Source organism: Oscarella lobularis, chromosome 9, assembly GCF_947507565.1.
Source record: "Oscarella lobularis chromosome 9, ooOscLobu1.1, whole genome shotgun sequence".
NCBI classification, from domain to species: domain Eukaryota; kingdom Metazoa; phylum Porifera; class Homoscleromorpha; order Homosclerophorida; family Oscarellidae; genus Oscarella; species Oscarella lobularis.
This window is the reverse complement of record NC_089183.1, coordinates 3,068,448-3,095,358: the sequence shown is the minus strand read 5'-3', so window position 1 is coordinate 3,095,358 and position 26,911 is coordinate 3,068,448. Positions and strand designations below refer to the sequence as shown.

General features: G+C 49.4%; 5 protein-coding genes and 3 long non-coding RNA genes across 12 annotated transcripts; 6 read left to right on the top strand and 2 right to left on the bottom strand.

Annotated features, from left to right (window-relative positions):
- The first annotated feature begins 264 nt into the window (after window positions 1–264).
- Window positions 265–1,210, top strand: LOC136191040 (uncharacterized). The gene is made up of 3 exons (XR_010670713.1): window positions 265–341; window positions 400–459; window positions 513–1,210. It is a non-coding gene; the product is annotated as an uncharacterized lncRNA (long non-coding RNA).
- A 97-nt stretch (window positions 1,211–1,307) lies between these two features.
- Window positions 1,308–3,803, top strand: LOC136191039 (uncharacterized). Its single transcript, XR_010670712.1, has 3 exons — window positions 1,308–1,446; window positions 1,498–2,361; window positions 2,413–3,803. It is a non-coding gene; the product is annotated as an uncharacterized lncRNA (long non-coding RNA).
- Window positions 3,804–4,625: 822 nt separating this feature from the next.
- Window positions 4,626–6,602, bottom strand: LOC136191038 (uncharacterized). The gene is made up of 3 exons (XR_010670711.1): window positions 5,863–6,602; window positions 5,473–5,571; window positions 4,626–5,130 (listed from the first exon to the last, which is right to left on the bottom strand). It is a non-coding gene; the product is annotated as an uncharacterized lncRNA (long non-coding RNA).
- LOC136191025 (scavenger receptor cysteine-rich domain-containing group B protein-like) lies at window positions 6,210–9,502 on the top strand. Its single transcript, XM_065979321.1, has 7 exons — window positions 6,210–6,288; window positions 6,352–6,660; window positions 6,715–7,056; window positions 7,169–7,873; window positions 7,932–8,258; window positions 8,318–8,698; window positions 8,759–9,502. Exons 1-7 carry the CDS (start codon window positions 6,225–6,227, stop codon window positions 9,355–9,357), a joined length of 2,727 nt encoding a protein of 908 aa, XP_065835393.1. The 5' UTR covers window positions 6,210–6,224; the 3' UTR covers window positions 9,358–9,502.
- Window positions 9,422–15,047, top strand: LOC136190916 (scavenger receptor cysteine-rich type 1 protein M130-like). Its single transcript, XM_065979211.1, has 13 exons — window positions 9,422–9,558; window positions 9,724–10,105; window positions 10,154–10,459; window positions 10,519–10,854; window positions 10,912–11,079; window positions 11,129–11,586; window positions 12,131–12,224; window positions 12,280–12,591; window positions 12,660–12,974; window positions 13,243–13,578; window positions 13,786–14,121; window positions 14,178–14,474; window positions 14,533–15,047. Exons 1-13 carry the CDS (start codon window positions 9,445–9,447, stop codon window positions 14,907–14,909), a joined length of 3,831 nt encoding a protein of 1,276 aa, XP_065835283.1. The 5' UTR covers window positions 9,422–9,444; the 3' UTR covers window positions 14,910–15,047.
- Window positions 15,048–15,253: 206 nt separating this feature from the next.
- Window positions 15,254–17,484, top strand: LOC136191029 (neurotrypsin-like). Its single transcript, XM_065979324.1, has 6 exons — window positions 15,254–15,373; window positions 15,429–15,740; window positions 15,794–16,105; window positions 16,245–16,580; window positions 16,635–16,955; window positions 17,009–17,484. The coding sequence occupies exons 1-6, from the start codon at window positions 15,316–15,318 to the stop codon at window positions 17,377–17,379; spliced, it is 1,710 nt and encodes a 569-aa protein (XP_065835396.1). The 5' UTR covers window positions 15,254–15,315; the 3' UTR covers window positions 17,380–17,484.
- A 306-nt stretch (window positions 17,485–17,790) lies between these two features.
- On the bottom strand, window positions 17,791–24,372 carry LOC136191020 (uncharacterized). Of its 5 annotated transcripts, none has more exons than XM_065979316.1 (16): window positions 23,994–24,217; window positions 23,894–23,936; window positions 23,050–23,842; window positions 22,822–22,999; window positions 22,439–22,773; window positions 20,351–22,063; window positions 20,097–20,302; window positions 19,898–20,042; window positions 19,651–19,841; window positions 19,248–19,591; window positions 19,118–19,196; window positions 19,009–19,065; window positions 18,848–18,946; window positions 18,458–18,667; window positions 18,134–18,410; window positions 17,791–18,080 (listed from the first exon to the last, which is right to left on the bottom strand). In XM_065979316.1, exons 3-16 carry the CDS (start codon window positions 23,771–23,773, stop codon window positions 17,977–17,979), a joined length of 4,662 nt encoding a protein of 1,553 aa, XP_065835388.1. In that variant the 5' UTR covers window positions 23,774–23,842; window positions 23,894–23,936; window positions 23,994–24,217; the 3' UTR covers window positions 17,791–17,976. The 5 variants fall into 5 exon arrangements, with proteins under 5 accessions (XP_065835388.1, XP_065835389.1, XP_065835385.1 ...); XM_065979317.1 differs by having other exon boundaries at window positions 23,050–23,829; XM_065979313.1 differs by adding an exon at window positions 24,351–24,372 and having other exon boundaries at window positions 23,050–24,081.
- LOC136191030 (neurotrypsin-like) lies at window positions 24,373–26,879 on the top strand. The gene is made up of 7 exons (XM_065979325.1): window positions 24,373–24,512; window positions 24,686–24,777; window positions 24,837–25,154; window positions 25,210–25,521; window positions 25,574–25,906; window positions 25,961–26,200; window positions 26,252–26,879. The coding sequence occupies exons 2-7, from the start codon at window positions 24,726–24,728 to the stop codon at window positions 26,692–26,694; spliced, it is 1,698 nt and encodes a 565-aa protein (XP_065835397.1). The 5' UTR covers window positions 24,373–24,512; window positions 24,686–24,725; the 3' UTR covers window positions 26,695–26,879.
- Window positions 26,880–26,911: the final 32 nt, after the last annotated feature.

Genomic DNA, 26,911 nt, shown 5'->3' with positions numbered 1-26,911 from the left:
GTAGCGTTTCCCAACGGTCTAAGCGGTGGCGCGCGACATCAGATCGCAGCAGGCGAGCGTCTGCGATCCCGATGACGCGCCCCAGTAATTGGTTGACGGCTAAGATTCTCAATTTGGCTATTATTAGCTAATCGAATCACTCGCACATGCCAAACGCGTCGCCACGGGACGACAGCTCGCGATCCCATTGGTCGAAAGCGTGGGACGGTCGAACGCACAGCATTCACGCGCAGAGCTCGAAACTCTCATTCGAGCACACGACCCCGACGACGAAGGCGCTCGTCCGGACTCATTCGGCCGGACGACGTGGCGAGACGACGCCGCCACGATCGCGCGACGCGGTAAGCGGATCAATCGCCCTCCCTTTTCGACGATCGAACGACGGATCGATGTTTTTAGGCTTCGATGGAAGAATCGAGCGCGCGGGGGTCGACTCCACGAAGCCGTCGGCGCAAAACGGTAAGCGCAGCTCGTCTCTATCGTCTGCCTTTCGCGATTCTCACGATCTTTAGCTCGTTCGCGTGCTGGGAACGCCGCGAACTCGATCGATTCGTCGTACCGACGCGGAGAACGAAGACCGTCGCGCAGGCAGGCCGGGGATTTTGTAGCTCCGATTTTTTTTTCTTCGCGTTTTTGTTTGCATGTGCGTGTGTGTTTGCACGAGTGTGGGTGCGTGTGAAAAACCCGTAGGCCGGGGCCCCCAAGCGCATTCCGCCCACGCATCACGATAGATAGGCGTAGATAGGTTAATCTCTAAACAGTAATCGCCCCCCCCCTTTCGAGTTTTCCGTTCTCGTTGTACGTGCGTGTTTTCGTGTTCGTCTCGTTCGTCTCGTTCGTCTTTCGCGAGCGGCTCTTTTTAGCGACCCTTTGTAGTTAGAGGTTTGCCGCTCGCGTGACGCACGTGCCGGTGCACGTGCGTCACACTAGGTTAGAAAGCTCGGCGCATTTAGGCTAAACGTAGACGATAGGATCGAAGCCGTCCACTTGAAACGTGTCCATTAAGGGTCCTACATTTTTGCTAATACGTGCAACACCTTTCCGACCCGCTAATCGACCCTATATCATCAATTTTCATCAATTTAATATCATCAATTTCTTCAATTTCAATTTCATCAATTTCATCAATATTTACAATATCAATTTCATCAATTTCAACAATATCAATTTCATCAATATCATCATAATCGTCGTAGTGGGTGGGAGGGATATGGGCCCCCGCGTATGCATTACCTGTGTACGTGCATCTAATATTATAAATTTAATAATTGATTTTTTTATATTTTTTGCCTTTTTGTAGTTTGATTAATTTTTGTAGTCAAAATGAGTTAAAAATGTAATGCTAGTGTAAGTGGCCCTTTGGGAAGTGGGCCTGAAGACAGAAGACTGGGCTGGGCTGAGGAAAATTGCCCCGACGACGAAGGAGGAGCCATGGAAGCGTGTGTGGTAAATCACTTTTCGTATTATTATTTTTTTTAATAATCAGTTGTCTCTTAGACACTTCAAGCACCGAGAAAGCTCCAATGACGTCGGAATTCTCAAGGTCAAGTCTCAAGATCAAGTCTCAAGATCAACGCGTCAGAATTCTCAAGTCAAAGTCAAGATCTCCGTCACAAGCAAGCCGGGATTTGTAGCCCCCTATTAGTCATACGCGAGCGTCGTTTTTTTGTTTGTACGTGTGGGTGTGTGTCTGAACCCGTAGGCCGCGGGCCCCCAAGCGCATCCCCTCCATGCATCACGATAGTCACAGGACTAAAATATCTAAACCGATTAATCGACCCTTCCTAGATTTTTTGTTCCCTATAGATTAGATGTTTGTCAAGCGAGCGGCTCTCGTGTAGCACCCGTTGTAGTTAGAGGAAAAGTCGCTCGTTGTGACCACGTGGTTCCGGTGAACGCGTGACGTCACACTAGGTAGTAAGCTCAGCGCATTAGGGAAACTAATCATTAGTCTAGAGATAGAAAGCCGTCCATTGAACGAAACGTGTGCATTAAGGGTCCTACATTTTCCGCTAATTCGTGCAACACCTTTTCGACCCGCTAACCGTCCCCATATCATCAAATTTCATTATCAATTCATCAATTTCATCATATCAACAATTTCATCAATTTTATCATAATAATCATCATCATAATATGGGGGCCCCGCGTGTGCATTACCTGTTCACGTGCATCTAATTTTAAATTATATATTTTGGTTTATAGTTTTTGCCGATTTTTGTAGTTTAATCGATTTTTGTAGTCAAATGTGAGAAAAATAGTAATGTTAGTGTAAGTGGCTCTTGGGGAAGTGAGCCTGAAGAAAGAAGACCGGGATGGGTGAAAGAGTCTTCGAAGAGAAACCGTCCCTGAAGATCTAAGGTACTAGTACGTTTAATTAATTTAGCATAATTAATCAGTGGCATTTTATAGATGCGTTTGAAAAAGATAAAGGCGACCGCACAAGAGGTCAGAATTTCAAAGTCAAAGTCAAGATCAACAGCTCAGTTGAGCGAAGAGAGGCAAGCCGGGATTTTGTAGCTCCAATTTTTTTTAATTTCACGCGAGCGTTTTTTATTGTTTGTACGTGTGGGTGTGTGTCTGAACCCTTAGGCCGCGGGCCCCCAAGCGCATCCCGACCATGCATCACGATAGTTAGGAATAATATCTAAACCGACTAATCGACCCTTTTTAGATTTTTCCCTATATAGATTAAGATGTTTGTCTGGCGAGCGGCTCTTACAGCACCCGTTGTAGTTAGAGAGGAAAAGCCGCTCGTTGTGACCACGTGGTTCAAAAGAACGCGTGACGTCACACTAGGTAGTGAAGCTCAGCGCATTAGGGAAACTAATCATTAGTCTAGAGATAGGAAGCCGTCCACTGGAAGAAACGTGTGCATTAGGGGTCCTACATTTATCGCTAACCCGTGCAACACCTTCCCGCTAACCGTCCCTTATCATCAACTTCATCATCAATTTTTTCAAATTCATCAATTTCTTCAAATCGTCACATTTATCATCAATATCATCATAATCGTAGTCGTCATAATAAATGTGGGTCCCCGCGTTTGCATTGTCCGTTTGTGCACGTGCACCTTGTATGATTGGTTTCATTTATTTTTCTACCATTTTTGTAGTTTTATATGCATTTTATTTTTTGTGGTCTAAAAGGAGAAAAATTCAGTAGTAATAGTGTAAGTGGCCGTTGCAACTGGCCTGAAGAAAGAAAAGCCTTTTCAGAGGGCCCCTGAAAGATCTAAACAAGCAAACGTCACCTCGGTCATTGAACGAGTCACAAAGCAAGCGCAATCTCACGCCCACCGACCTAAACGATTGACTAATACTCTGAGAAGACATAATCAAGACTACGAGCCAAACAACTGGCTTCAAATAGCAAGAGTCCAGACGGATCTATCGTAGCACAGCAGAGCTCAGAAGCCGAGGACCTGACTTCAAATTAGCAAGAGTCAAGACTAGATAGCGCAGTAGAGCTCTAAAAAATTCCGGGCTAAAATAGAGACATGAGGAAAGTCAAATGTTTGACTAGATAGATATATAGTTAAATGTTCCAACCGTCCGCCCATGTTTTATCTAGAACTGTGGGTAGCTGTTTGTGGGTCGATGTTTTGGTATTAGGTACGTGCTTAGGTGGAAGTATAGGGTCAGTATTGATTGCGGTAGAGGCGTGAGTTGAAGTAGGGGAAGACGGTGGAGTTTGGCCGACGCTTCGGTACGAGTTTGGGTGAACGTTCTATTCATCTCGCCTATACTTATCCAGAAAATACGAGTAGATGTAGACGTTTGTATGTATGGATCGATGTGCTTTGTGGAGATGCTTGAGTGAAAGTAAGAGCGCTGACTCATACTTTGCTCTCAAACATTGACGCAGAACATCAATTTAATACCCCAAACGTCTCTTTGTACTTCTGGATACAGTGTCGGTGGATGTTTTAGAACGTCTACTCATAACTTCGATCCTAGCGCCGGCTCGACTCCTCTTCCCGTGCTTCTCCTCATTCTTCTGCCCAATCAATTTCTGATCCGTACTTTTAGCTAACATGTGCACCTCTGGATAACGTATGTGCGGATATTTGGAACGTATAGCTATGCTTCTACTCGAATCAAACATTGACGAGCCCCATAGCCTTCGCAATTTACGGTAAGCTCGTCTAGTAGGAAGCCCAGCATTCAAGCAGCAAGCAGTACCTGTGGCCCAGAAAAAAGCCCAGCAATAAGCCAAAATAACAACATCTTTACAACAAAAGTCCAAGTGTGAAAAGCCCAGACACCGTTCCGATGAAGCCTAGTTGGCGGAATACCAATAGAAACGGAGACTTTTCCATGTGGAGTCAATGATTGGATGATGGACCGGGGGGTGGGGGAGGAGAAGAGAGAATCCAAGCCAGAGAATCCAAGCCAGTCGGACAGGAGTCAGAAGGATGCACCTGGGGGGTCTAATACTCTATTCTGAGTATTCTCGTTTGCGCCGACCCCCCACCCCCTCCAGATAAGTCGCCCTATGTACGTTCATATAATAAAAATACTAACATTCTTTTTCTCTCCATATAGGCCCGCCGTGAAAACGAGATCGCGAAGGTAGCATCGGAGATGAAGACGAAAACAAGACAATTTTTTATATTTATTGCATTAGAGTAATTAATTAATTAATTAATATCTTTATAAAAAAATAAAATATATACATACGTAAAAATTGAACGCGTCCGCAACTCAGACCAGAGACCCTCCGCGCGGCGCGCGCGCGGAGACGCCTCCGCGCCGTTGCTTCACTCGCTCTTGCGAGCAAGTGAAGCGCGTGAGACTGAGAAGCTGCAGTCCCCACAGCAATATATGCCTGCACGGTCCTCTGAAACGCGTGCAGGCATATCGATTTAGGCGCCGTTCTCCCGGGGAGACTACCACAGGATAGCTCCGTCAGGAGATACGCGCCGTCAAAGTGGGCCTTTTTGCCGGCTCCTGCCCAGGAGGGGTGGCAGTTTAGATGCTATAGCCTCATGCCACGGAGGCCTCTAAGCAGTTTAGGGGAACGCAACTTATGGAATGAAGTTGCATTCCCCGGGTCGCCTTGGACCGCCCGTCCTGCTGAGGACGTTGGGACCGCGGTCAACCTCTTCGTCATCTTCTTTAGTCCTGTCTATAAAACAAAGAAGAGAGTATCAGCTTAAATATCAGAACTTCCAATATAAGACCAAATATTATTAGCCGAGATATTCAGCGTGAGGTCGGTTTGACTTCTCGAGGTCAAACAGACGAGACATACCACGCGTTTTATAAAAACAAATCGGGGAATTGGAGTGGCGACCCAAATGTACCAAAACCATGAGCTATAGCTCACGAGTTTTTTCGTGAGAAAATGACTCCATCGCGAATATAGCCCCTCTGTAACTACTAATCTACTAGAGCTTCTAGAGTACTGTAGTAAGGTTCATCTCCCAGAGCCCCCACACTACAAAAAAATACGTCTGACTCTCATTACCTGGTGAAACGATGGCGGAGAAAATTTCCCACGTCCTCTTCCTCTTCACTCGTCCTTCTTCACTCTTCCCAACGTCGTCCTCATGTCCGCCGAAGGTTCCTGAGAGAAACATAAACGTTTTAGCAAAGCTACGTACATATTTACGCGATTGGAGCTCAGTTCGTGCTGAAAGGGGTTGGAAAACGCGATGAGAAGCTCCAATGCTTTCGTTGGAGTAAAAGAACTTCTCTGTGCAACTGGCTGGATGCGTGCGAATAGCGAGGAACGCGGAACAACCGGGGGAAAACGACTAGCGGCGAAGACGGATGCGAATCAGAAAGATGCGGAAGTCTTTGTTCTACAGGCAAGATAAGCGTTCGCGCGTTTCAAACTCACGAACGCTTATCTTGCCTGTAGAACAAAGACTTCCGCATCTTTCTGAAGAGTTGTCGTCTTCAAAGGGTGCCGGATCGCTTGATTCGCTTCGCTAGGCGGAGATTCAGGTTCTTTCTTGCTTGCAAGTCCGTCCCCGGATTGGTAAACGACTGCCCGGATATCTTGATAATTGCAAAAAAAATTTGCTCAGATAAAAAAACGTACCGACTTCTCTGCAATGCCGTTTTTTATTTTTGGTGTGTCCTTTCGATCTGAAAGTGGGCGTTTTTCCTGAGTACCCCCGCTTCCGCACAATAAGGTCACGCGACGTCGGTGCACTTACGTCGATGGAGCAATCCACCGTACTTCAGTTCAACACAGCACCGAGAGCAGCAAAGATGCAAAAAATTCTCTCCTCCCTTCTCGCCCTCCTAGTGGCGGCATCCTTACACCAATCATCAGGTAGAGCCAACGCAGCTTGATCGAATCAACATAATCAATTCACATCCTCCTCTCTCTCATTAGCAACAAACGTTCGACTCGCGGACGGCACGAAAGCGAATGAAGGCCGAGTCGAAGTGTACCACAACGGCCAATGGGGAACGATATGCGACGATTTCTGGTCGCTCCCCGACGCGCGAGTCGTGTGCCGTCAACTTGGCTACGCCGACGCGATAGCGGCGAACGGCGACAGCACCTACGGTTCGGGAAGCGGACCGATTCACATGGACAACGTCCAGTGCGGCGGCGCGGAAAAGAACATCGGGGATTGCAAGTTCGACGGCTGGGGCGTTCACAACTGTCTCACGGGCGAAACGGCGGGGGTCGTTTGTGGTATGGAAAACATTAGATACGGATGGATTCAACTAAATAGCGGAATGGTTTTAGATCGTCTCCTCGCGAACGACGGCAAAGACACCGTGCGTCTCGTCGGCGGCGCGACGGCGGCCGAAGGTCGCGTCGAGATTCTCTACAATGGAACGTGGGGAACGGTGTGCGACGATTCGTGGGATTTCGACGACGCGCGCGTCGTCTGTCGCCAGCTCGGCTTCGTCGACGCCGAAGCGGTGCGACTCGGCGGCAGCGGCCTGCCGCTCGTCGGCGACAACGTGCGCATATGGATCGACGACTGCGCGTGCCGCGGCAACGAACGACGCATCGAGGACTGCACGTTCTCCGGCTGGGGAAAGACGAATTGCGATCACAGCGAAGACGCGGGAGTCGTTTGCAGTAAGTAACAAAGAGGAGAGGATAGTTTGAAAGCGAATTGCAACTGCCGTATTTTAGGCCATATAAGTTGTTTTTTTTCTCCGAGGTGTACTAATGCTCTATTTCCTTTTAGTGTCCGGAACGTTAGCGCCGCCCGCCTCGTCGATCCGTCTCGTCGGCGCGTCGTCGTCGCCGAGCTCCGGCAACGTCGAAATATTACACAACGGCACCTACAAACCCGTCTGCGACGACGACTGGGATCTGGACGACGCACGCGTCGCGTGTCGTCAGCTAGGTTTCGCCGACGCGACGACAGAGACGGCACGCAATCATTTCAACTCGCCAGCGCCGAAGGGACTCTTTGCTATGGACGACGTTCGCTGCACGGGCTTGGAAACGCGACTCGAGGAGTGCGCGTTTGACGGCTGGGACAAGTCGAATTGTCTCGCCGGCGAACAAGCCGGCGTCGAGTGCAGCGTTCCGACAACGAGCGCGCCCGTGACGACGGTCGCTCCCACTCCAGCGATGCGAATTCGACTCGCAGGTGTCGGTTCCGCGGCTCATCAAGGCCGCGTTGAAGTGTTTCATAACGGGCAATGGGGAACGGTGTGCGACGATTCGTGGACGATTTCCGATGCCGACGTTGCGTGTCGGCAACTCGGCTTTCCCGCTGGTGCCGTTTCTGAGACTGTACAAGCGTCCTTTGGACGTGGTAGCGGGCCGATATGGATGTCGCATCTCGTGTGCCAGGGAAGTGAGGCGGAGTTGCGTGACTGCGTGTTCTCGGGATGGGGAGTTCATTCGTGTAATCACGGCGAAGATGCAGGCGTTGTTTGTGGTAAGATAGAAGAAAACTACTCATCTTATTTTATTATTTATGTATTTATTTATTTCAGATGTGCCGTCTCCTCCTCCTGCTCCTATAAGACTTGTCAATGGGCCCACGCCAAACGAAGGTCGACTTGAAGTGCAGTTTGGCGGCGTTTGGGGAACGGTCTGCGATGACAGTTGGACTATAGAGAACACCCAAGTTGCCTGTCGTCAGCTGGGATATTCAGGCGCTGTGAGTTTCCGAAAGAAAGCCTTCTACGGTCCCGGCACGGGAACAATTCTAATGGACGACGTAAACTGCGATGGAACGGAAAGTCGTCTAGGAGCGTGCACGTTTTTCGGTTGGACTATCAGCAATTGCGACCACAATGAAGACGTTGGAATTAAGTGTGGTAAGTTGAGCGTAATTTAGCAAAGTGGACGTACCTGAATTAATATTTTCTCTATGTAGTCGTTCCAACAACGGCTTCTCCAACTACAGTTATGCAAACAACTGCTCCTTCTCCAACGACTGATTCTTCGACGACTGGCCCTCCTACAACCGATTCCCTAACGACTGCTCCGGTGTCTACCGATTCCCTATCTGCTACGACTGATTCTCCTACCACAACCGATTACCTCGCAACCACTGATTCCCTATCTACAACGACTGATTCTCCAACGATTGTTCTTCAAGCAACTGATTCGCCAATAACAAGTGCGGCGGCAAAGCAGATCACCTCATCCGAAGCCTCAACGACTGGCCCAACTACTAATAAGCCCGCGCCTTCATCACCTCAAGGACAGGGCAACAATCTCCAGCCTACTAGTGCCGTTGCTGAAAAGGATCCAAGTAAAAGCTCAGCTACAATTAACCTTACGTAATATTTCTGACATTTCTTTATCTCGCTAGGTTCTGGGGGGATGCCTGTGATGCCCGTTGCTATTGGAGCAGTCGTCAGCGTCGTCATTCTGATTGCAATTCTAGTCGCGATACTCATGTATCGCAAGCGGAAAAACGCCAAAGCTCATCCGGCGGAGGGTTCTCCGACCGCTCTCGCTCGCTACTCACCGCGATCCCACGCCGTTGAGCTCAACGTCGTCCTCGAAAACGAGAACAATGTTCTCCAAGACACTCCAGGCTACATGACGATGAAATTGAACGCCGGTTCCAATGAACCCGTTTATGACGTCATATCGAGCAACCACGCTCGCGCAAGGATTCAACGTGAAGAAGAAGAGAATAGATATGCGGCGGCAAGTGATTGGTCGAAAACTCCGGTTCAGCCTCCTAGTCCCAAAGACACCGTCATCGCCGTAGCGGAGGTTCCGTGTGGGGACGACGACAGTAAAGAGCCTGTTTATGCAAGTATCAGCGCCCGCGCAGAGTCGAAGGCGGATTTCGCCAAGAGGCTTGGTTACGACGTTCCCAAGCCCCCGGTGAAAAAGGGAGACGATGACGAGGTTCAGTACGAAGTGATGACGGCTTTGAAGAAGCCAAAAGAAATGTGACTCTCGTGAAGTCGAACGTAAAAACGATTGCGTAGAGGTACGCGCACAATTCCCATCGCGTATGCATACGTGTAGATTCTTTTGTTCATGATGCAAAGGCGCCCGAGACAATCGGCGCTTTATTCAAATCTAATTTTGATTTCAATTCCCGGACGCGGCAGTCGGTGTTCGCTCGCTCACTTTTCTCGGTGGACGGGATTGGTAAGGACAGCACACGGTAAATAGGCCAAAGAGGGGCCAAGGACAGGCTACTCATACTTTAGGCTAAAGTGTCGTTGCCACTTGTGACGTCAATGGACTGATATAATGTCTCACCTAGTTTAGAGTTAAGTGAGGATTCTGATCAGTGCCTTGCTGTGTTCTTAGAGTCAACAGATGTTCTCTTGGTCCCTCGCGTTTTTTCTGCTGACGTCATCTACTACGTCTGGTACAGCGACCAACGTGCGACTCGTCGGCGGCGCCGTGGCTTCCGAAGGTCGCGTGGAGATTTTCCACGACGGAAAATGGGGAACCGTCTGCGACGACAAATGGGGCATATCCGACGCTCAGGTCGTTTGCAAGCAACTCGGCTACGTCTACGCCACCAAGGCGACAGTTGAGTCCACGTTCGGCGGTGGAAGCGACCCGACGTGGATGGACGGCGTCGAGTGCACTGGAACAGAAGAGACATTGGATCAATGTCGATTTGAAGGATGGGGACGGGAAAATTGTGACCACAGCGAAGACGCAGGAGCCGTCTGTTCCAACGGTAAATGTCCAGCTCTCTATAAGCTAGACTTGACATCTTTTTCTCCAGGTACTGATCTTCCGCCCCTTAGACTCGTGGACGGCTCCTCGCCAGCTGAAGGCAGAATAGAAGTGTTCTACGACAACGCGTGGGGCGCTATTTGCACCGACGGATGGACGTTTCTCAATTCGCAAGTCGTTTGCCGTCAGCTCGGGTACAAGGACGCTAATACGACGCAGTTCTCTTTGTCGTTGCGGCGTATATGGATGGACGACTGCGCGTGCGAGGGAACGGAAAACAGCATATACAATTGCTCGTTTCGTGGCTGGGGAGTGCAGGATTGCATGAGCGCTGAAGACGTTGGAGTATCATGCTGTGAGACCTCCTAATTCAAAAGCCACTAATTTAATTTTTAAACCGGCTTCTCTTTCCAGTGACTGAAGACGATTTTCCCACTCCCTCCGCATCCGTACGACTCACCGGATCGTCGTTCTCCTACGCAGGTACCGTCGAAGTGTTACACGAAGGAAGGTGGGGAGCGATATGCGATCAAAATTGGGATCTGACGGACGCTCGCATTTTCTGTCGCCAACTCGGTCACGTCGACGCCGTGGGAGCTCTCGTGGGAAGTTTATACGGTGACGGAAATCGGTCGTCGTGGATGAACAATGTCGATTGCGTTGGGACTGAGCCGCGCATCGAGGACTGCCGCTTTGACGGATGGTACGAAAATCGTTGTGGCGAAGGCCAGTCTGCTGGAGTAGTTTGCAGTAAGGCGGAAATTAAATATTTGATGACTTAGATTATGACGTCTGCTTTTTTATAAGCGCCAGAACTTTTGTTGGTGACTACTCAGCCGCCGGTAACGGCGAGCGCGAGAACGACCGATAAGGAGGCGACGCTGACCAATTCTCCTGGTTCTACGGCCTCAACAAGACAGCCTTTTTCTGCAACCTCCACGTCTCCGCCCAATCAAGAAAAGTTGGAGAGTTCAGGTGGGAAACTTATGTGATCGGTATACATATACAGAACTTAATGATTCAGATGATTCTACTGGCTACATCGTGGCCATAGCAGTCGTTGGACTGTTACTGGTCGTAACAATTATTATCTTGATATTTGTCTGCTGCAAGCGCTGGCAAAACTCGACAAGGGACAAGAGAATTGCAACGGAATGCACGGAGCTATTTTGTTGCTGTTGCTACTGCGGAGGCGGAGGCGGCAGCGGAAGCGGCAAGGACAGAGAGACGGAGTCACATGAACTTACTATGACTTCCAATCCCCACTACGAAAAGGCTAAAGGAAACGATTCACGATCAAACAGCCCTGAGGAGACGACTGAGTACAACGTTCTACGTCATCCAGAACCAGAGGGTAGTCGCGTATCTCCGTACGCAAGTTCAGCAGCACCGCACTACGACACGTTAGGAGAGCGAACGCGTCCTGCTCAGCCTGAAGCAATTTACGACTATCCTAAGAGCTCTGGTGAAAAGAAAAGTGAATGAGCTGAGCAGTATTGTGTTCCGAGAGACTAAAGCGAGATAGAAGGACTGTGTGTTCACGTACGATTGTAATTGATTTTTTCCTAGTGTACATTAGCATAGGAGCAGTGAGGAAGGGTGCTGCTGCGAAGGGAAACCAATGGATAACAGACTAAACCGCTTAGCGTACGTCCGAGGATGTGTCCTAGGCCCTTTTGGAATCGAATACGTGCCGGTAGACGAACGAGCGCAGAATATCAGGCCGTGTGACGCATTTTTCCTTATTCCGGGGTTCTAAGCCTCTAACTTGATTAATCATAACGGACAGCTGTAGGGCGGAGCTACCGCGACGGTAGTGCGTGTTCTAAAATCAAACGAGTTTTCTACGACTTTGGACAAAAGAAAAGGTACAGATCAAAAGTAGAAGACATTGAAAAGAAGAAGAGAGGCATTTGGAGACTCCAACGTCGCTCATAAATTAACCGTTTTGCCAATTAGCGAACGAATTATAGCTTCTTTGCAGTCGTAGAAAGAAAACGCTAGGATTCATTTTTGCTTGTTCTAGAATTTACCGTATCTCGCTTCTGGAGCTGTGTCACATGGTCCGATGATTCTACTGATCCTTCAGATCGTGGCATCCTTATCTTATCTGGCATCCGGTATAGAGTGACGCTTTCACGTGGGCGTCTTTTTAGTGCGTTTGTATGCTTGCAGCTTCAAACATTAGACTCGTCGGTGGCAATGGGCCTAACGAGGGCCGAGTCGAAGTCTATTACAGCAGCGAATGGGGAACTGTCTGCGATGACTTTTGGGACCTGACCGACGCTAAAGTCGTGTGCGGACAGCTTGGCTTCGCCGATGCTGTTAGTGCCGTTAAGCGAGCACATTTTGGCCAAGGCAGTGGGAAAATATGGATGGACGACGTGCACTGTGCTGGAACGGAAAGGACTCTGCAAGATTGCCCATTTGCTGGATGGGAAAACGAGGACTGCTCGCACAGTGAAGATGCCGGAGTTGTCTGTAACGGTATGCCGTTTATCGTACCACAATCTGTGTTTGTGTCTACCAGAGTCTCCTTTGCCTTGCTACTGCAGATACTGCGCCAATGCGAATTCGACTTGTAGACGGATCGTCAGCATCCGAAGGAAGAATAGAAATTTTCTACAAAAACGAATGGGGCACCGTTTGCGACGACGGGTGGACATTCTTGAACTCAAGAGTCGTTTGCCGTCAACTCGGATACAGCGACGCAATTAAATCGCAAATGTTTACATTGGGCTTAGCTTCGCAGAAAATCTGGATGGACGACGTCCAATGTAACGGCGCGGAGAAAGCCTTGAGCCAATGCTCGTTTCCTGGATGGGGAACGCACAACTGCAGGCATACCGAAGACATCGGAGTCAATTGCTGTAAGATCTGTCTTTCACTATAACCTGTGCGTCTGTGACAGATATCTGTAAAGCGTGTCCAAAAAACCAGTTCACGCTATAGGAGCAAGCATTTTGTTGAGTGAAAAGGGGAAGGAACTAGGTTCCCAAAGCTTTTGCAGACACGTTATTAATTAACCCACTCAAATTTTGATGTTTGATATGAAAGACCGCTAGAGAAGTGTCAGATTGTCCAGTCCTTTCCCCCAAAAGTAGATGACGCTAAACTTTTACATTCTGTTTATTTCAGCTACAGAAAACGCTATACTCCCGCCCTCCGCGGCGCTTCGACTAACCGGATCGTCCTTCTCTTACGCCGGAACAATCGAAGTCTTTCACGAAGGCAGATGGGGAACCATTTGCAGTCAGAATTGGAACGTAGTCAGCGCCCGCATTGTCTGTCGCCAGTTGGGATACGCGAATGTGATAGCGATTAAAACTAATAGCTATTATGGAGGCGGCAGTCAACCTTCGTGGATGTATGATGTGCGCTGCGTTGGTTTCGAGAACCGTGTAGAAGACTGCCCTTTTGATGGGTGGCATCGAAGACGGTGCACAGCACAAGAATCGGCCGGAGCCGTCTGTGGTACGTAAGTCTGTATGTATAGTAAGACCTATAAGCGCTCGCGTATAATTTGTTCTTTCCAACGTAACTCTTCCGCGGCTGATGCAGCCCAAATTGCTGTTACTTGTACCCTAAGAGGTATACAATGTATACGCGCATGCAATATGATACCTTCTGATAATTTTTAACGCATTTTTTCTTCAACTAAACTATTTTTCATATTGATAGTAAGTGACGACGTCGTACTTCCACCTCACGCAGAGATTCGACTTACCGGATCGTCCTTTCCTTACGCTGGAACGGTCGAAGTTTTTCACCAAGACAGATGGGGAGTAGTTTGCGGCTTGAATTGGAATTTACTCAACGCTCGCGTCGTCTGCCGTCAGCTGGGATACAAGGACGTGGTAGCGACGACAAACTCTAACTACTTCGGATATGGAAGTCGACCTTCTTGGATAAGTTACGTTTCCTGTTCGGGAGACGAAATGCACATAGACGATTGTAGTGTCATTCAACGGAACCAAGGATCGTGTCCTTTGTACGGATCAGCAGGAGTCATCTGCGGTATGCTAGTAGTTAGAGCGTTGAAAATTGACTAAGTAAGAGTTCTTCTATTTAAGATCCAGCTCTTGCCCCGGCAACTAGTACACCAATCACCTCTGCAGCCGCAACAACATCAGCTGCGACTACCAGATCAATCACCACTGCAGCAGAGACGACATCAGCTGCGACTACAACCGAATCAATCACCACTGCAGCGGCAACAACATCGGCGCCGTCTACGATGTTCGCTTTAGGTGAAACGCCCTCAATCACTACCACCGTTTCTTCGGCAACGACAACGCCCACAACAGCTACTTTCATTCCAACGTCAGCTTCATCGTCTCCAAAAAGAGACGAGTCAAAAATTATTTCAGGTTTGCAGACATCGCATTTAATTTATTGTTCAGTATTCGACGACTTACTTTACTGCAGATAATTCTGGCGGTTACGTCGCCGGTATAGCAGTGACGAGTGTTCTGTTGACAGCGGTCATTGTTATCATCCTGATCTTCTTCTATTTTAGACGCTGGCGACGTCGCTCTTCAGCTCGACAACCGCATTCAGAGAATAGCGCCACTAATCCGATACCACTGGATTTAGCCTTGAGACCCAACATGTACGGAAAGGAAAGTATGTTCAAACCAGACGAGATGAGATATTCTCGTCGGACTCATGAGGTCGTGTACGAGGAAGTTGCCTGTGACGACGACAATCAGACTAGTCAGAATAACTACGTGAATGTGAAGCGACCGAGCCATGACCAGACGGAACCAGATTTTGCAAAAGGAACCCTGTACGTTAACAGCTGAAACTTGACTGTTTCCGCAGTGACGCCGAAATTGGTGCAAACAGTGAGTCGTCTTTTTTTCTGTGTGGAACTGCGTGTGTAGTGGTAGTCTCCGTTTGTTTGAGTTTTCTGATATATTCAATTACACAGCAACTGATGAGTCGTGCATATCGGTAGGTTTTGTGGAGAACCGGCAATTAGTTAATTAAAATGCATTAGTGAATGCCAGAGGTCCCTTTTTTAGAATTAATTCTGCGTGCTAATTTATCGACGTAGGTAGGTGTAGATCTAGATTTTTTTGTACTACAGTACGTGCAAATGTACCGGTGAGAGACGTCAACATTTCCACGACTTTGCTTGTCCGGGCTTTAGCACTAGCAACAGGGTGGAGCCAACTGGGCGGAGTGACTCATTTGACGTGCAAGTGAATGACTCTACTGCCTCTTCAAGTTGCTCTTGTAGCTTCACTGGCTTATCTGACATCTGGTACAGTCTTTCGGGGAGGGCTCCTTATTTCTGCAATAGAATGCTCCTCTCGCAGCTTCGACCGTACGACTCGTCGGTGGCTTTGCACCTAGCGAAGGCCGAGTCGAAGTTTACCACAACGGCGAATGGGGAACTGTCTGTAAAGACCTGTGGAGTGTAGCGAACGCTAGAGTCGTCTGCAAACAGCTTGGCTTTCACGACGTTCTCGCTTACATTGCGATGATATACGGCCCAGGCAGTGGGAAAATACTGATGGATGACGTGCAGTGTAATGGAACAGAAACGACTCTGCAAGACTGCCGATTTAATGGGTGGGGACAAAATAACTGCATTCACAATGAAGATATCGGAGTGATCTGTCTAAACGGTAAATTCGACTGCATGGATGTGGCCAAGTATATAGCCCTTCTATTCTTGCAGATACGGCCCCGCGGATTCGGCTCGTCAACGGTTTGAAAGAATCGGAAGGCAGAGTAGAAATACTTCATAACAAACGATGGGGCACAGTATGCGACGATAACTGGACTTTCGTAAACTCTCGCGTCATATGCCGCGAACTCGGATACAGCGACGCAAATGAAACGAAGCGGTACGGAGACGGACAATCTTGGCAGACAATCTGGTTAGACAACGTCGCCTGTCGAGGCACGGAGTCCACCTTGAGCAACTGCTCATATCTCGGTTGGGGATGGCATAACTGCAAACACAGCGAAGACGTCGGAGTCCAATGCTGTAAAGCGCATGCAACCCCTAGGCGAGGCTATAGACGTACACGCATCCCCCAGTATAGTAAATCATACAACTCTTACAGCTACGCCTCGCTTAGGGAACACATTTCTTTTCTGATATCTAATCGTTCTTTGATTGACAGCGACTGAAGACGTCATACTTCCGCCTTCGGCCTCGGTTCGAGTTACCGGATCTCTCTTTCCCTACTCCGGCACGGCGGAAGTTTTTCACGAAGGCAGATGGGGAGCAATATGCAGTCACAACTGGAATGTGTACAGCGCCCTCGTTTTCTGTCGCCAGCTGGGTTACGATCGCGAGATCGCCGCCTTCTCCAATAGCTACTACGGAGACGGAGATCGACCTCCTTGGATGATCAACGTTTTCTGTTCGGGAGCCGAGAAGCGCATCGAAGACTGCCCGTTCAGCGGATGGCACCAAAGCTCGTGCCCCGCGGGAAAATCAGCCGGAGTCCTCTGTGGTAGGCTCGAAGTGGAAAAAAAATAAAAATGAAAAATAACAAATAAATTTTTAGCATCAGATCCGACGCCGACGACCGGCAGAGCGAACAGCAGTACAGCAGCAGCAACAACGTCGCCGTCGACAAAGTCGATATCCAATTCGAGTGAAACGCCGACTGGCGGAGCGACCAGCCGGGCAGCGGCAACAACAGCGTTGCCGTCGACAAAGTCGGTATTTACTTCAAGTGAAACGCCGACTGGCGGAGCGACCAGCCGGGCAGCGGCAACGACGTCGTCGCCGGCGTTTACTTCAAGTGACACGACCTCGGATGCTACCACGGCAACGACTACTAGCGTCGTCACCTCTACAGATGACGCAATCGCTAAAGAATCAGGTCTCCCCGAGTTAAATATTCGGAATGACTAATTATTGTTATTTTTCTCCTAGACGGTTCTCTCGTTTATATCGTAGTTATTGGAGTGATCAGTGGGGCTTTGATAGTGGTCTCGTCTATCCTGATCGTTGTCTGTTTTACACTGAGACGCCGTTCTCGTGACGGCATGGACGTGGCTGCTAAAAACGACGATTCAGACATGGAAATGAGTTCCAACAGGATGTACGGAACTTCGACGAGATATTCTAAGGAATTTCCCACTGAGAGCAATAACACGGAGAGCGTCTACAACGTCCTTCAGCATCCAACTGATCCGACGAGCGACTCTGCTGTCTACGCGAATCCGTCGCCAAATGCGGACTATGACCACTTGGGGGGCGAAACAGAGACAAATGCTTATGAAGAACTGCCAGCTCCGCGTTGACGTCGAAATTGCATGACTGCGTCTTGGTAGCGAGTGAGAGAAACGTATTTCTATTTTCTTAGTGTATGAATTCGTGCTAGCGTCATAGCGCTAGCTACATGTAGTAGCGCAAAAAAATGCGTCATGACTTACGAGCCGCGTGAGTTGAAAAGGTCAGGTGTGCACGCAAGAAATCGCCAGGTGAGAAAGATTTACGTACTCCAGCATCTCAAAGGATGCCCGAAGGAGAACGTCGTAGCCCAGACTGACTAATATTTGCCTCCCAGGTGGTAGGAACGCTCTATGTGACCGAGGGTCCCTTTTCTCGGGAACCTTTACGCGCGCGTGCGAAACGTACCTGTAGACGAAATGAGAAAGCGAGCATTGGAGAACAAAGAGACCCTTAGAGACGAGTGGATGAGTGTGACGCAGTTTTTCCTTAGTCCGGGGCTCCGTACTGAAGGGCGGAGCTACATACGTACTCGCTAAACAACCAGTTACCTACAGCTAAAACAGCCAGAACAATCAAAGGCACATTCCAGTAACACGCACAACATACACGCACAAATAACGTAGCTAAAGCTTTCCGTTCCACTTTTGATTTCTTCGCTGGCGACTTCAGAACGGCTTGAACGCTGTAGGTTTGTGAACGCCTCCAACGGAACAAGAACGGCCTCCGCGACGACAAATGCTGTTTACGCAGTCCTCAGTGTCACATTCACCTATAAAAAGTCATATTTAGTGCAGCAGGCGAGGAGGACCAATTAATTCAAACCTCCAATAAACGCCACGGCCAAGTCGTCTGCAACAACCTTACTCAGTGCTTTGGGAAAGATTAGGAGCAACAATTGACTGTCTTGCCATTCGGCAATGATGTCTGATCGTTGGGCATCGATTCCTCTCACCGCTAAAACCCGCTCAAGACGGTTTTTTCCAAGCAATCCCGGCATATTCGTCTCGCTCGAAAAGTGAATAACAATCGACGATCCGGCTACACCAAACGATCCTAGCGGCGGAGACACGAGTTCTACGAGGAGAACTTGCGGAGCCGCCTGAGATAAACGGTGTAAAATAAGAACCGATTAAAAATTATGCTAACCTCCGTCGATACAAAACCGGACGTTCTGCTTTCCTTATCCTCCCTGGATTCTGATCGGCGAGATCGAACGCGCGGACCCGCAACGGAGACACAATCCCCCATCGTTCCGATAGACAGTACGGGTGCGTGATCGTTGACGGGCACGACGTCCACGTCAACAACGCCAATGACGGAAATCGACGAATCGTTGCTTACGAGTTCAATGACAATCTGCGTACGTATAAACAGAGTTAGATTCCACGTCTATATAGCCAGTGGCGCAACCAGCTACACTGTATGTGAGGCAAGGTTTCAAGAAATTGATCTCAACATTTTAGCGACTTGCTGCGCCAAGGAAACTTGTCTGGTTACACCACTGTGCCTATTATGTTCGAGAAAGTACGGTCGCACTTGTCTACGGATTTTTGCGTTTGAGGTAGTGTTGACGACAATGCGCGGCTCTTCGGCTATGTTGGCATAATAGATGCGCTGGAGTGCGGACGCATACGCCTGAAACAAGAAAATACAATAGAAATAATCGTAATCAGAAAACATCCGCTTTTCAATTTAACCGAAGCGGAAGCAATTCCTCTGAAGGTGAGCGACTTGCCGGATGAACCCACAGAATACTACTCACAACGACAAATCATTAAAAGAAGCAATTAGCTAAAATCTTCTAACAGTGATTCCATGAGGAACTTTCTTAGAGTCGACCACGTAAACGTATTCTTCGTCGTCCAAAAGAGAAGCGAATTCGGCACTAGAAATAAAGCCGTTGTACGGGCTTGAGCGCGAAACAAGAATCTCTTACGACAATCTAACAGTGCACTCTTTTATACTATCGCCTTGGGGAGTGTGAACGAAAATGCGATGAGGTCGACTGGTAATGTGAATTCCGACGGCTTGCTCTTCGACAAAAGTAATCTTGTCGTTGATGCCGACGCCGTTACCGAAGTCAATTCCCTGAGACACAGAAGTGGGAGCAGAGGTGGTGGGCGCCGCCGGACTTGGAGCAGGAGTGGGCATCCACGGCGCTCTTAGCCGCCCTGTCAAAACGATGCCGCTCCGCGTGTTAACGATAACAGTTAGCTCGTCGCTTAGGAGATGATTGAGTTCATTCATAGACAATTGGAAGACTCCTTGTCCGGACGACGACTTGAATAATAAACAAATCAACAATTAAAGAGAGTCTCGCGATATTCGTCGTGACGTACTTCCATCTGCGCCACGACGTCTCCACTTGAATTCACTACGTGAGCCGTGGAAACGTTCTCGCCGCCGACTAGGAGATAATACGTGGCGTTGAGACCGTCAACTGTGAGCGTGCTGCTAAAGTCGTCGAGCGTTAGCGCGACGTAACCTCCAGCAGCACAACGGTTGCGACAGGTGAGCAGAGCTTCGTAATCTAAAAAACTCACGCAATCGCATAAACGATCGTATTTTCGTCTTGATGAAAATTACGTGGCACCGACGAAAGATTGGCGTAGAGAATTGGGCCACCAATCGACTTCTCAATACCATCGGAGATGTACTGTACAGTGCCGTAGGCTGTTTTCTGATATATGATTGGTAAGTAGCTCCCGTCAGCCAGCAAAGAACCAGAGAGCTAAAACAATTATTGAATACAGTGCCAAAATAAGAATCAAGTTGTTTTTATTACCACATTGCCATAATTAAATCCGGCTACTGTAAAAAGCGAATCTCCAACTCCGCCGTTTCGCGTTTCTGACAAGCGGAAAGTCCTCGCCTCTACGCCGGTGACGTTCACTGAGTAGTGGATCGTCTTCCAATCTTTCACTACAATTCGAACGATACCGGCTGCCGTTATATTGTCCATTCCGTCCGGAATCAAAATACCAAGCAAACCTAACAAAAAATCAAGCAGCGACACAATTAAGAAATGACTCTAATTACCAATTATGTCGTTGGGTACGCCCGGAGAAATAACGGCGCTACAGTTGACTGATTGCAAATTTCCCGCGACGTCCGACGACTCCAAATCAATAACCAAATAGCAGCACGACGACGTCGCCGTCACGCTCACCGTCTCATTCGTCCCGCTCACAAAATCAAACTCAACGTCAACGCCGCTCTGTCGAGCGCGAATCGTCTGCAACCCGACGCCGACGTCGCGAACCTCAGCGCGAACGCTTCGCTCGTGAGCGTCGCAGTCGACGGCAGCGACTCCGTCGCACGTCGTCACATCGACAATGCGACACGTCGGCGGCTCCTCGTCCGGCTCGTCGGGCGCAACGACGACTTCAAACGACACGTAATTAAACGTATCGCCGCCGCTCGTCGTCGCCGTCAACGTCGCCGTGTTCGATTGTCCAACCGCGGCGGACGACGGAGCGCCGTAGCGAACCGACACCAACGCCGATTGATTCGCTTCCAACGTGAACGTGTGCTCGATGGTCGACAAGCCGCGACGACGACGACGTTTCTTTGACGGTTCGTCTGTGATAGTCACGGTTATGGTTTCGCCAAAGCCTTGATCGTCGTTGTAGATGACAGTAATTGTGTCAGTTTGACCGCTGTTGTGGAGAACGAACGTCGCCTCCGTGAAACCGCCCGGCGCTATGACGTTCTCGGACTCCGAAATGGTGCTCTCGAACGCGAGCGTCTGCGCCGTCGTTTCAATCGGCGACACGCGAACGAAATCAGTGCCATGGCAACTATCCTGGCCCCGAAGACGAAGTCGAAACGGCGTCGACGGCGATATAAAAGCGAAGCCGAGAAGACTCGCCGAATAGCCGACTCCCCGTTCGGGTTCATGCGTTTCAATCGTATTTCCCTCTCGATCAATCAGATCAACCGTGAAACCGTGAACGTCGCTCGTTTCTTCGATGCCTTTGACGGTGAGAACGACCTTTGTAAGCGTGTTGACAACCGGTCGTCCGTTGATGGGAAAGACGCCGAGGTGACCGGGTCGACCGGAGACCGTGACGAAATTGAAGCTGAAATCGACGCTGCTCGACGCTCGTACGATGATTGAGTGCTCGCCGGAGAACGATGCGCTCAATGTCCACTGTCCCACAGCGGGATCGGTGATGTTGATAAGGAGGAAATTTTCGAGGAGAAGTTCGTCAAAGGACGTGAATGCGGTGCCGTCCGGTTGTACGATTGTTGCCGCGGGATTCGGACCGTCGAGGGAAATAACCAACTTTCGAACTGTGCAGTCGACGGAGAAACTGTAGCTTTCCGTCGAAACGCTACTTGTTGCCGAAAGGAGAACGACGAGGGACGATTCGGCTGTAGACTCGGTTAGTTGCGTCGCACTTTCTACAGAGTCCTTGTCTATTCTCAGCAGCTGGCCTCCAGACAAAGTTGCAATTTCTTTGAAGGCGTTCGGGCAGGAACCACAGGGACTGCCGCCTCCCGTGTAGAAGAAATACACCGTGGTTCCTTTGCTGTCGATCAGGCTTAGTACGGCATTGGTTTTGTTGCAGTCTTTGGCGCCGGCGTCGGTGAAAACGTACAAAGATGAGCCAGGAAGGCAGTTCGTTAGAGCTAGTTGAATGCCGCTCATTGCCAACTCGGGACAGTCACCACCGCCGCTGGCAGAAAGTTTATTCAACTCAGTTATAAAGGGCTCGGGCTTCTTGGTTACAATAGCAGGACCAAAATCTGCAGAAACAGATAACAATCAGAACCACCACTGACCTTTAACAAGTTTTCTGAGCAGTTTATCATTTAATTAATTACTGATGAGCTCATCAGGCCGCGAAATAAATAGACAGTAAAAGAGGTAATTACATCGTTATTTGACTCTCTCTTTCTCTCTCTACGTACGTAATCAGCTTGTCTATGGTTGCTAATACGCTACAGAGAGGGCACTTCTAGCACAGGTTTGTTTTAACGACAAGTGGACAAGTGAAATTATTTTGTGACGACATAAATAATGAGTTTGCAGCAGTGTCTATAGCAACCAAGCCTTCTTATAGCCGTTAATTTATAGATGCTGCACAAGGGCTCAAAGAATACGTGGTCATTGCATAGTACCTGGGTCGTTGAATTGCACGAGAACGTAGTTAAACGGCTTCGTTGTCGTCGTTTCGACGATTTTCTTTGCTTGCTCTTTAACCGCGGTAATGTCGTCGCTCATACTGCCCGATTGGTCGATGGCGAAACAGAGCGAAGCGCCGCCGACCGTGCGACTGAGACTGAAGAAACGCAGAAACGCGTCGTCGCCGACGACGGCGCGAATGTCCTTGAGAAACGTCTCGGTTGCTTTTATGGCAAGCTGAGCGGCCGACTCGTGAAGACGAAAGTGCGGCGATTTTCTTCGATTTCGCGTGCTCTTGTTAATACCACCCACAGCGGAAAGTTGAGAAGATCTAAACAGAAAACGCTATTATTTCAACTAATAAATAAATATCATTCACTTATCGACTTCGCCGCCGTAGCTGCATTTTCCAGTCGGTTTCACCCGACCCGTACCTGTGCCACCGCCGTCATTGACATCATCCGTCGGATAGAAAAAATAGCCGCTTGTCAATTTCATCGTAACGACGTTAGTCTCGCACGAAACGGTGCAATCCGTGCAAACCGCCTCGTCCGCACCTGCATAAAAAGTGCACATAAAATTAAACGCATGCATGGGAGCGCCTTACCAGCAACTTGGTTCAAGAAACTCGCCTGCGCCGTCTTGCCCAACTCCTCCAGCGGCTTGTCTCGATCGAGTTCGACGTAGTTCGAGTGCGCGTAGAAATCTTGGAGCGTCAGCATGAATCGTCCGGCGAGATCGCGCGCCGCTGACAGGGCTTCCGTCTGAACGGCCGCAAACATTTGCCGACGCAAACGAAGCAGGTATTCATGACCGAGTCGAAACTGCTCGTCGTCGAAGTGCGCGCGAGCGACGTTCGCCGCCTCGTCGAGCGTCGCGTTCACTTCGTACCACTGATCCATTCGAGCGGCGGCAATCTCAATTTCCTCGATTGCGCGCTCAAATTTCGCGCTCGACGCGTCGGGACCGATGACGGCGCGCAAAAGTGATGTCGGCGTGAGCGTCGACAGGCCTGTGACGTCGCCGCTAGTGAGTCGCGCCGTCGTTTCCTCGTAGAAACGCGCGACGACGTTGAGACACGCGCGTCGTATGATGTCCTTGTGCGTCCACGAGCCGTCGCGAAGAGGACCCTCGGCTTCCTCGACCGGATAGAAGTCGCTCGGTAGAAAGCCCGTGGTCGCGATTTCGACTTCGGGAAGGAGAGGTAGTTCGGGATCCGGACTGCTGTTCGGGGGACGAAACGAAAAGACGTAGTTCGGCATGAAGGCAGTGACGAGAGAAGTGATTGCGATAAAAAACAGAAGAAGTAAAAGGCGAAGAAACGCTGTCATTGTTCGCCGTTTCTGTCGCTAATGCGTACTCGAAGTTTGTCTACGGTCGTCCCACCCTTCTCATTTTCACTATAGTAATCAAACAAGACAACATGCACAAGAGGGTGGCGGAGGAAGTACCGGCTTTTAAACTGACTACTGACTGGCTTGGAGAAACGTTGGACTGGTTGAGGAAGACTGCTACTCTAAAAATATATTTGGACGCCATGACTCAGCGTACGGAAATCCGCCGAAGTGAAAACAGCCGTAGATCGATGCGTAAGAGACAGGCTGAAAATTGAGTAAAGTTGCTGAAAATTAAATTCCTCCTAGACGCAAGAAACGTTTATCTAAGGATCTAACTTTGCTGGACGAAGTCCGAGGCCTCGTTTGGAACCCTCTACTCGCGTGCGTGCAGAACGCGGAACGCAGAAGTCGGATTGTGCCCTAAGGGGACCACGCGCTGTAGAGTGAATGGTGAATCGGCGGAATTCACGCGCCCCGCGACTCGTCCGACCTCTGCACTTTCGCTACGAGTTCTCGAGGTGTTGACGTCAATGTAAACTCCGTGGAAACTACAGAAAACTAAGCAACCCACCTTTCAGTTCCGATGACGCGAGAGCGACGCCTACACTTGTACGGGCTTCTGGGATTCGCTACATTGCGAGCGAGTTTTAGCTGGGAGGAGCTGTTACTTTTTGTGCGTTGCCGCTGATCTTCGCCTTTCCTGCAACCTTCGGCCTTCTGAACTCAGCAACAGGTAAAGACAGCGAGTAGAAGACTGTTGAAAGCGATCAGCGATCTTTCGTCTGTCGATCGCGACAACGTCCGAGTCGACGTCGCTTTCGAGTCAGAGCAGCGCTAGGTCCTAAATGGGCATGCGCTAAATTCCTAAGAAAAAAGATCGACATTCTGAATTCTATTGTTTCGCAGCGTCTGACATATAGAACCGTCACGTGGGTATTTGCGGTCGATGATTCTAGCAACCCTTGCACTTGTGGCTTCACTAGCCTATCTAGCATCCGGTAATCGTGACGCCTTTGCGCGTGGGAGATCTCTGTAATCGCGTGCCCCTGCGTTTCAGCTTCAACCGTCCGACTCGCCGGCGGCTCAGCACTTACGGAAGGTCGAGTCGAAGTTTACCATAACAGCGAATGGGGAACTGTCTGCGACGATGATTGGGGCTTAAACGACGCTAAAGTCGTGTGCAGACAGCTTGGTTTTGCTGACGCTCTCAATGTCAAGGATAAGGCATATTTTGGCCAAGGCAGTGGAAGAACGTGGTTGGACAACGTGCACTGCGTTGGAACAGAAATGACTCTGGAAAATTGCCCATCAAGAGGATGGGGAAATGAAGACTGTGGCCATCATGAAGATGCTGGAGTCACGTGTATAAAAAATGGTATATCCCAATTGACTATCTTCTCATAGTTAATTAATAGATAATCTTTTATTAGATACGAACCCGCGGATTCGACTCGTCGGCGGTTCGTCGCCTGCCGAGGGAAGAATAGAAATATTGCACAACGACGATTGGGGCACCGTTTGCGACGACAAATGGACATTTTTGAACTCGCGAGTCGTTTGCCGTCAACTCGGATACAGAGACGCGAGTCGAACGCAGCGTTTCGGCGACGGCAGATCTCGACAAAAGATTTGGATGGACAACGTCGCGTGCAAAGGCACAGAACGTAGCTTGGGCTCGTGTTCATTTCGTGGGTGGGGAAATGAGGATTGCGATCACGACGAGGACGTCGGAGTCAAATGCTGTAAGTGCTCTATATGATTTACTCATTATTAATTAAGTTTCTTTCTCTTTAGTGACTGAAGACGTGCTTCCGCCTTCGGCGGCAATTCGACTCGCCTTATCTCCCTTTCCCTATGCTGGCACGCCCGAAGTTTTCCACGAAGGCAGATGGGGAGCGATATGCGGTCAGAATTGGAACCAAGTCGGCGCTCGCATCTTCTGTCGACAGTTGGGTTACGCCGACGCGGTGGCGGTTCTACCGAATAGCTACTACGGAGACGGCAGTCGGCCTCCGTGGATGAACGGCGTTCGCTGTTCGGGAACGGAGACGCGCATCGAAGACTGCCTTTTTCTCGGATGGCATCAGAGCTCGTGTTCCGCTGGACAATCAGCCGGAGTCGTCTGTGGTAGGCTCAACGTAGAAATCGTATTGGTTGGGGACTATGAGTTCTATTTCTAAGCGCCAGCTCTTGCGTCGCCGACCAACGAAACGATCAGCAGTGTGCCAACAAAGTCGACGTCGACTTCGACACCATCGTCGACAAATATTTTGTTCACGACAGAATCGGTATTTACTTCTGGTGAAGCGGCAGAGACTCCGAGTGAGACACCCCCAGCAACGTCATCGACCACGACTGAAAGTGGGACAACGTCTGCAGCATTGTTTTCATCAAAGAAAGAAGCATCAAAGAACGACACAGGTTCATCATAATAACCCTTACGAAATGCTCTCTTATAAGGAGATTATGTAGATGAATCTATGGGATACATCATTGGCATTGCAGTGATGGGCGTTCTCTTGGCAACGGTCACTATTATCCTCATCGTATTCTGTTGCATCTATCGACGTCGCTCGACCAAAAGCAAAGATCTACCGCAACGGGATCTACCGCAACGCGATTCGGAGATGAGCGTCAATCCGACCTATCGGTCGACGGGGACTGCGAGTCGAAACAAGTCAATGTCTCCCGCGCCGTCGAACGGCCAATACGCCGAGCCCGGCTATCACGTTCTTCATCATCCCAACGGTCAGGTGAGCGGGACTCCCTACGCGAATTCCTCGCAGACGCTGGGCTACGATCAGTTGGACAAAAAGGCGGAGACGTCGATTCCAATTGCTTATGATTATCCGGCTCTGGCTGCGACTGATTCGGCAGCCGAAGAGGCTCAATATGCTGTACCAAACGAGCTTTAGACGTCACATACATACATATAAGACTTGGCATCTGGACTATGAAACGTTTCTCCTCCTGATTGAGACAGAGATACATTGTCTTTCTCTATTTTTGATGAGTGTTTGTGAGAGTTTGTGCGTGCTTGACTTTCGCTGATTAGGGTCTCCATGTAGCATTCGATAATAGATCAGACACTTTCCTATAATCTTGTGCGATATCATAACAAGGAAATGAAGG

Coding starts and splice junctions, on each gene's coding strand:
- LOC136191025 (XM_065979321.1), top strand. CDS start 6,225: ATGCAAAAAATTCTCTCCTCCCTTCTCGCCCTCCTAGTGGCGGCATCC. Junction 6,289..6,351: donor ATCCTTACACCAATCATCAG/GTAGAGCCAACG, acceptor CTCTCTCATTAG/CAACAAACGTTCGACTCGCG. Junction 7,057..7,168: donor AGACGCGGGAGTCGTTTGCA/GTAAGTAACAAA, acceptor ATTTCCTTTTAG/TGTCCGGAACGTTAGCGCCG.
- LOC136190916 (XM_065979211.1), top strand. CDS start 9,445: ATGATGCAAAGGCGCCCGAGACAATCGGCGCTTTATTCAAATCTAATT. Junction 11,080..11,128: donor AGAAAAGTTGGAGAGTTCAG/GTGGGAAACTTA, acceptor TTAATGATTCAG/ATGATTCTACTGGCTACATC. Junction 11,587..12,130: donor CTGGTGAAAAGAAAAGTGAA/TGAGCTGAGCAG, acceptor TGCTTGTTCTAG/AATTTACCGTATCTCGCTTC.
- LOC136191029 (XM_065979324.1), top strand. CDS start 15,316: ATGACTCTACTGCCTCTTCAAGTTGCTCTTGTAGCTTCACTGGCTTAT. Junction 15,374..15,428: donor ACTGGCTTATCTGACATCTG/GTACAGTCTTTC, acceptor CTCCTCTCGCAG/CTTCGACCGTACGACTCGTC. Junction 16,106..16,244: donor AGACGTCGGAGTCCAATGCT/GTAAAGCGCATG, acceptor TTTGATTGACAG/CGACTGAAGACGTCATACTT.
- LOC136191020 (XM_065979313.1), bottom strand. CDS start 23,773: ATGACAGCGTTTCTTCGCCTTTTACTTCTTCTGTTTTTTATCGCAATC. Junction 20,043..20,096: donor GATTTAATTATGGCAATGTG/GTAATAAAAACA, acceptor TAATTGTTTTAG/CTCTCTGGTTCTTTGCTGGC. Junction 19,842..19,897: donor CAATCTTTCGTCGGTGCCAC/GTAATTTTCATC, acceptor TGAGTTTTTTAG/ATTACGAAGCTCTGCTCACC.
- LOC136191030 (XM_065979325.1), top strand. CDS start 24,726: ATGATTCTAGCAACCCTTGCACTTGTGGCTTCACTAGCCTATCTAGCA. Junction 24,778..24,836: donor ACTAGCCTATCTAGCATCCG/GTAATCGTGACG, acceptor CCTGCGTTTCAG/CTTCAACCGTCCGACTCGCC. Junction 25,522..25,573: donor GGACGTCGGAGTCAAATGCT/GTAAGTGCTCTA, acceptor CTTTCTCTTTAG/TGACTGAAGACGTGCTTCCG.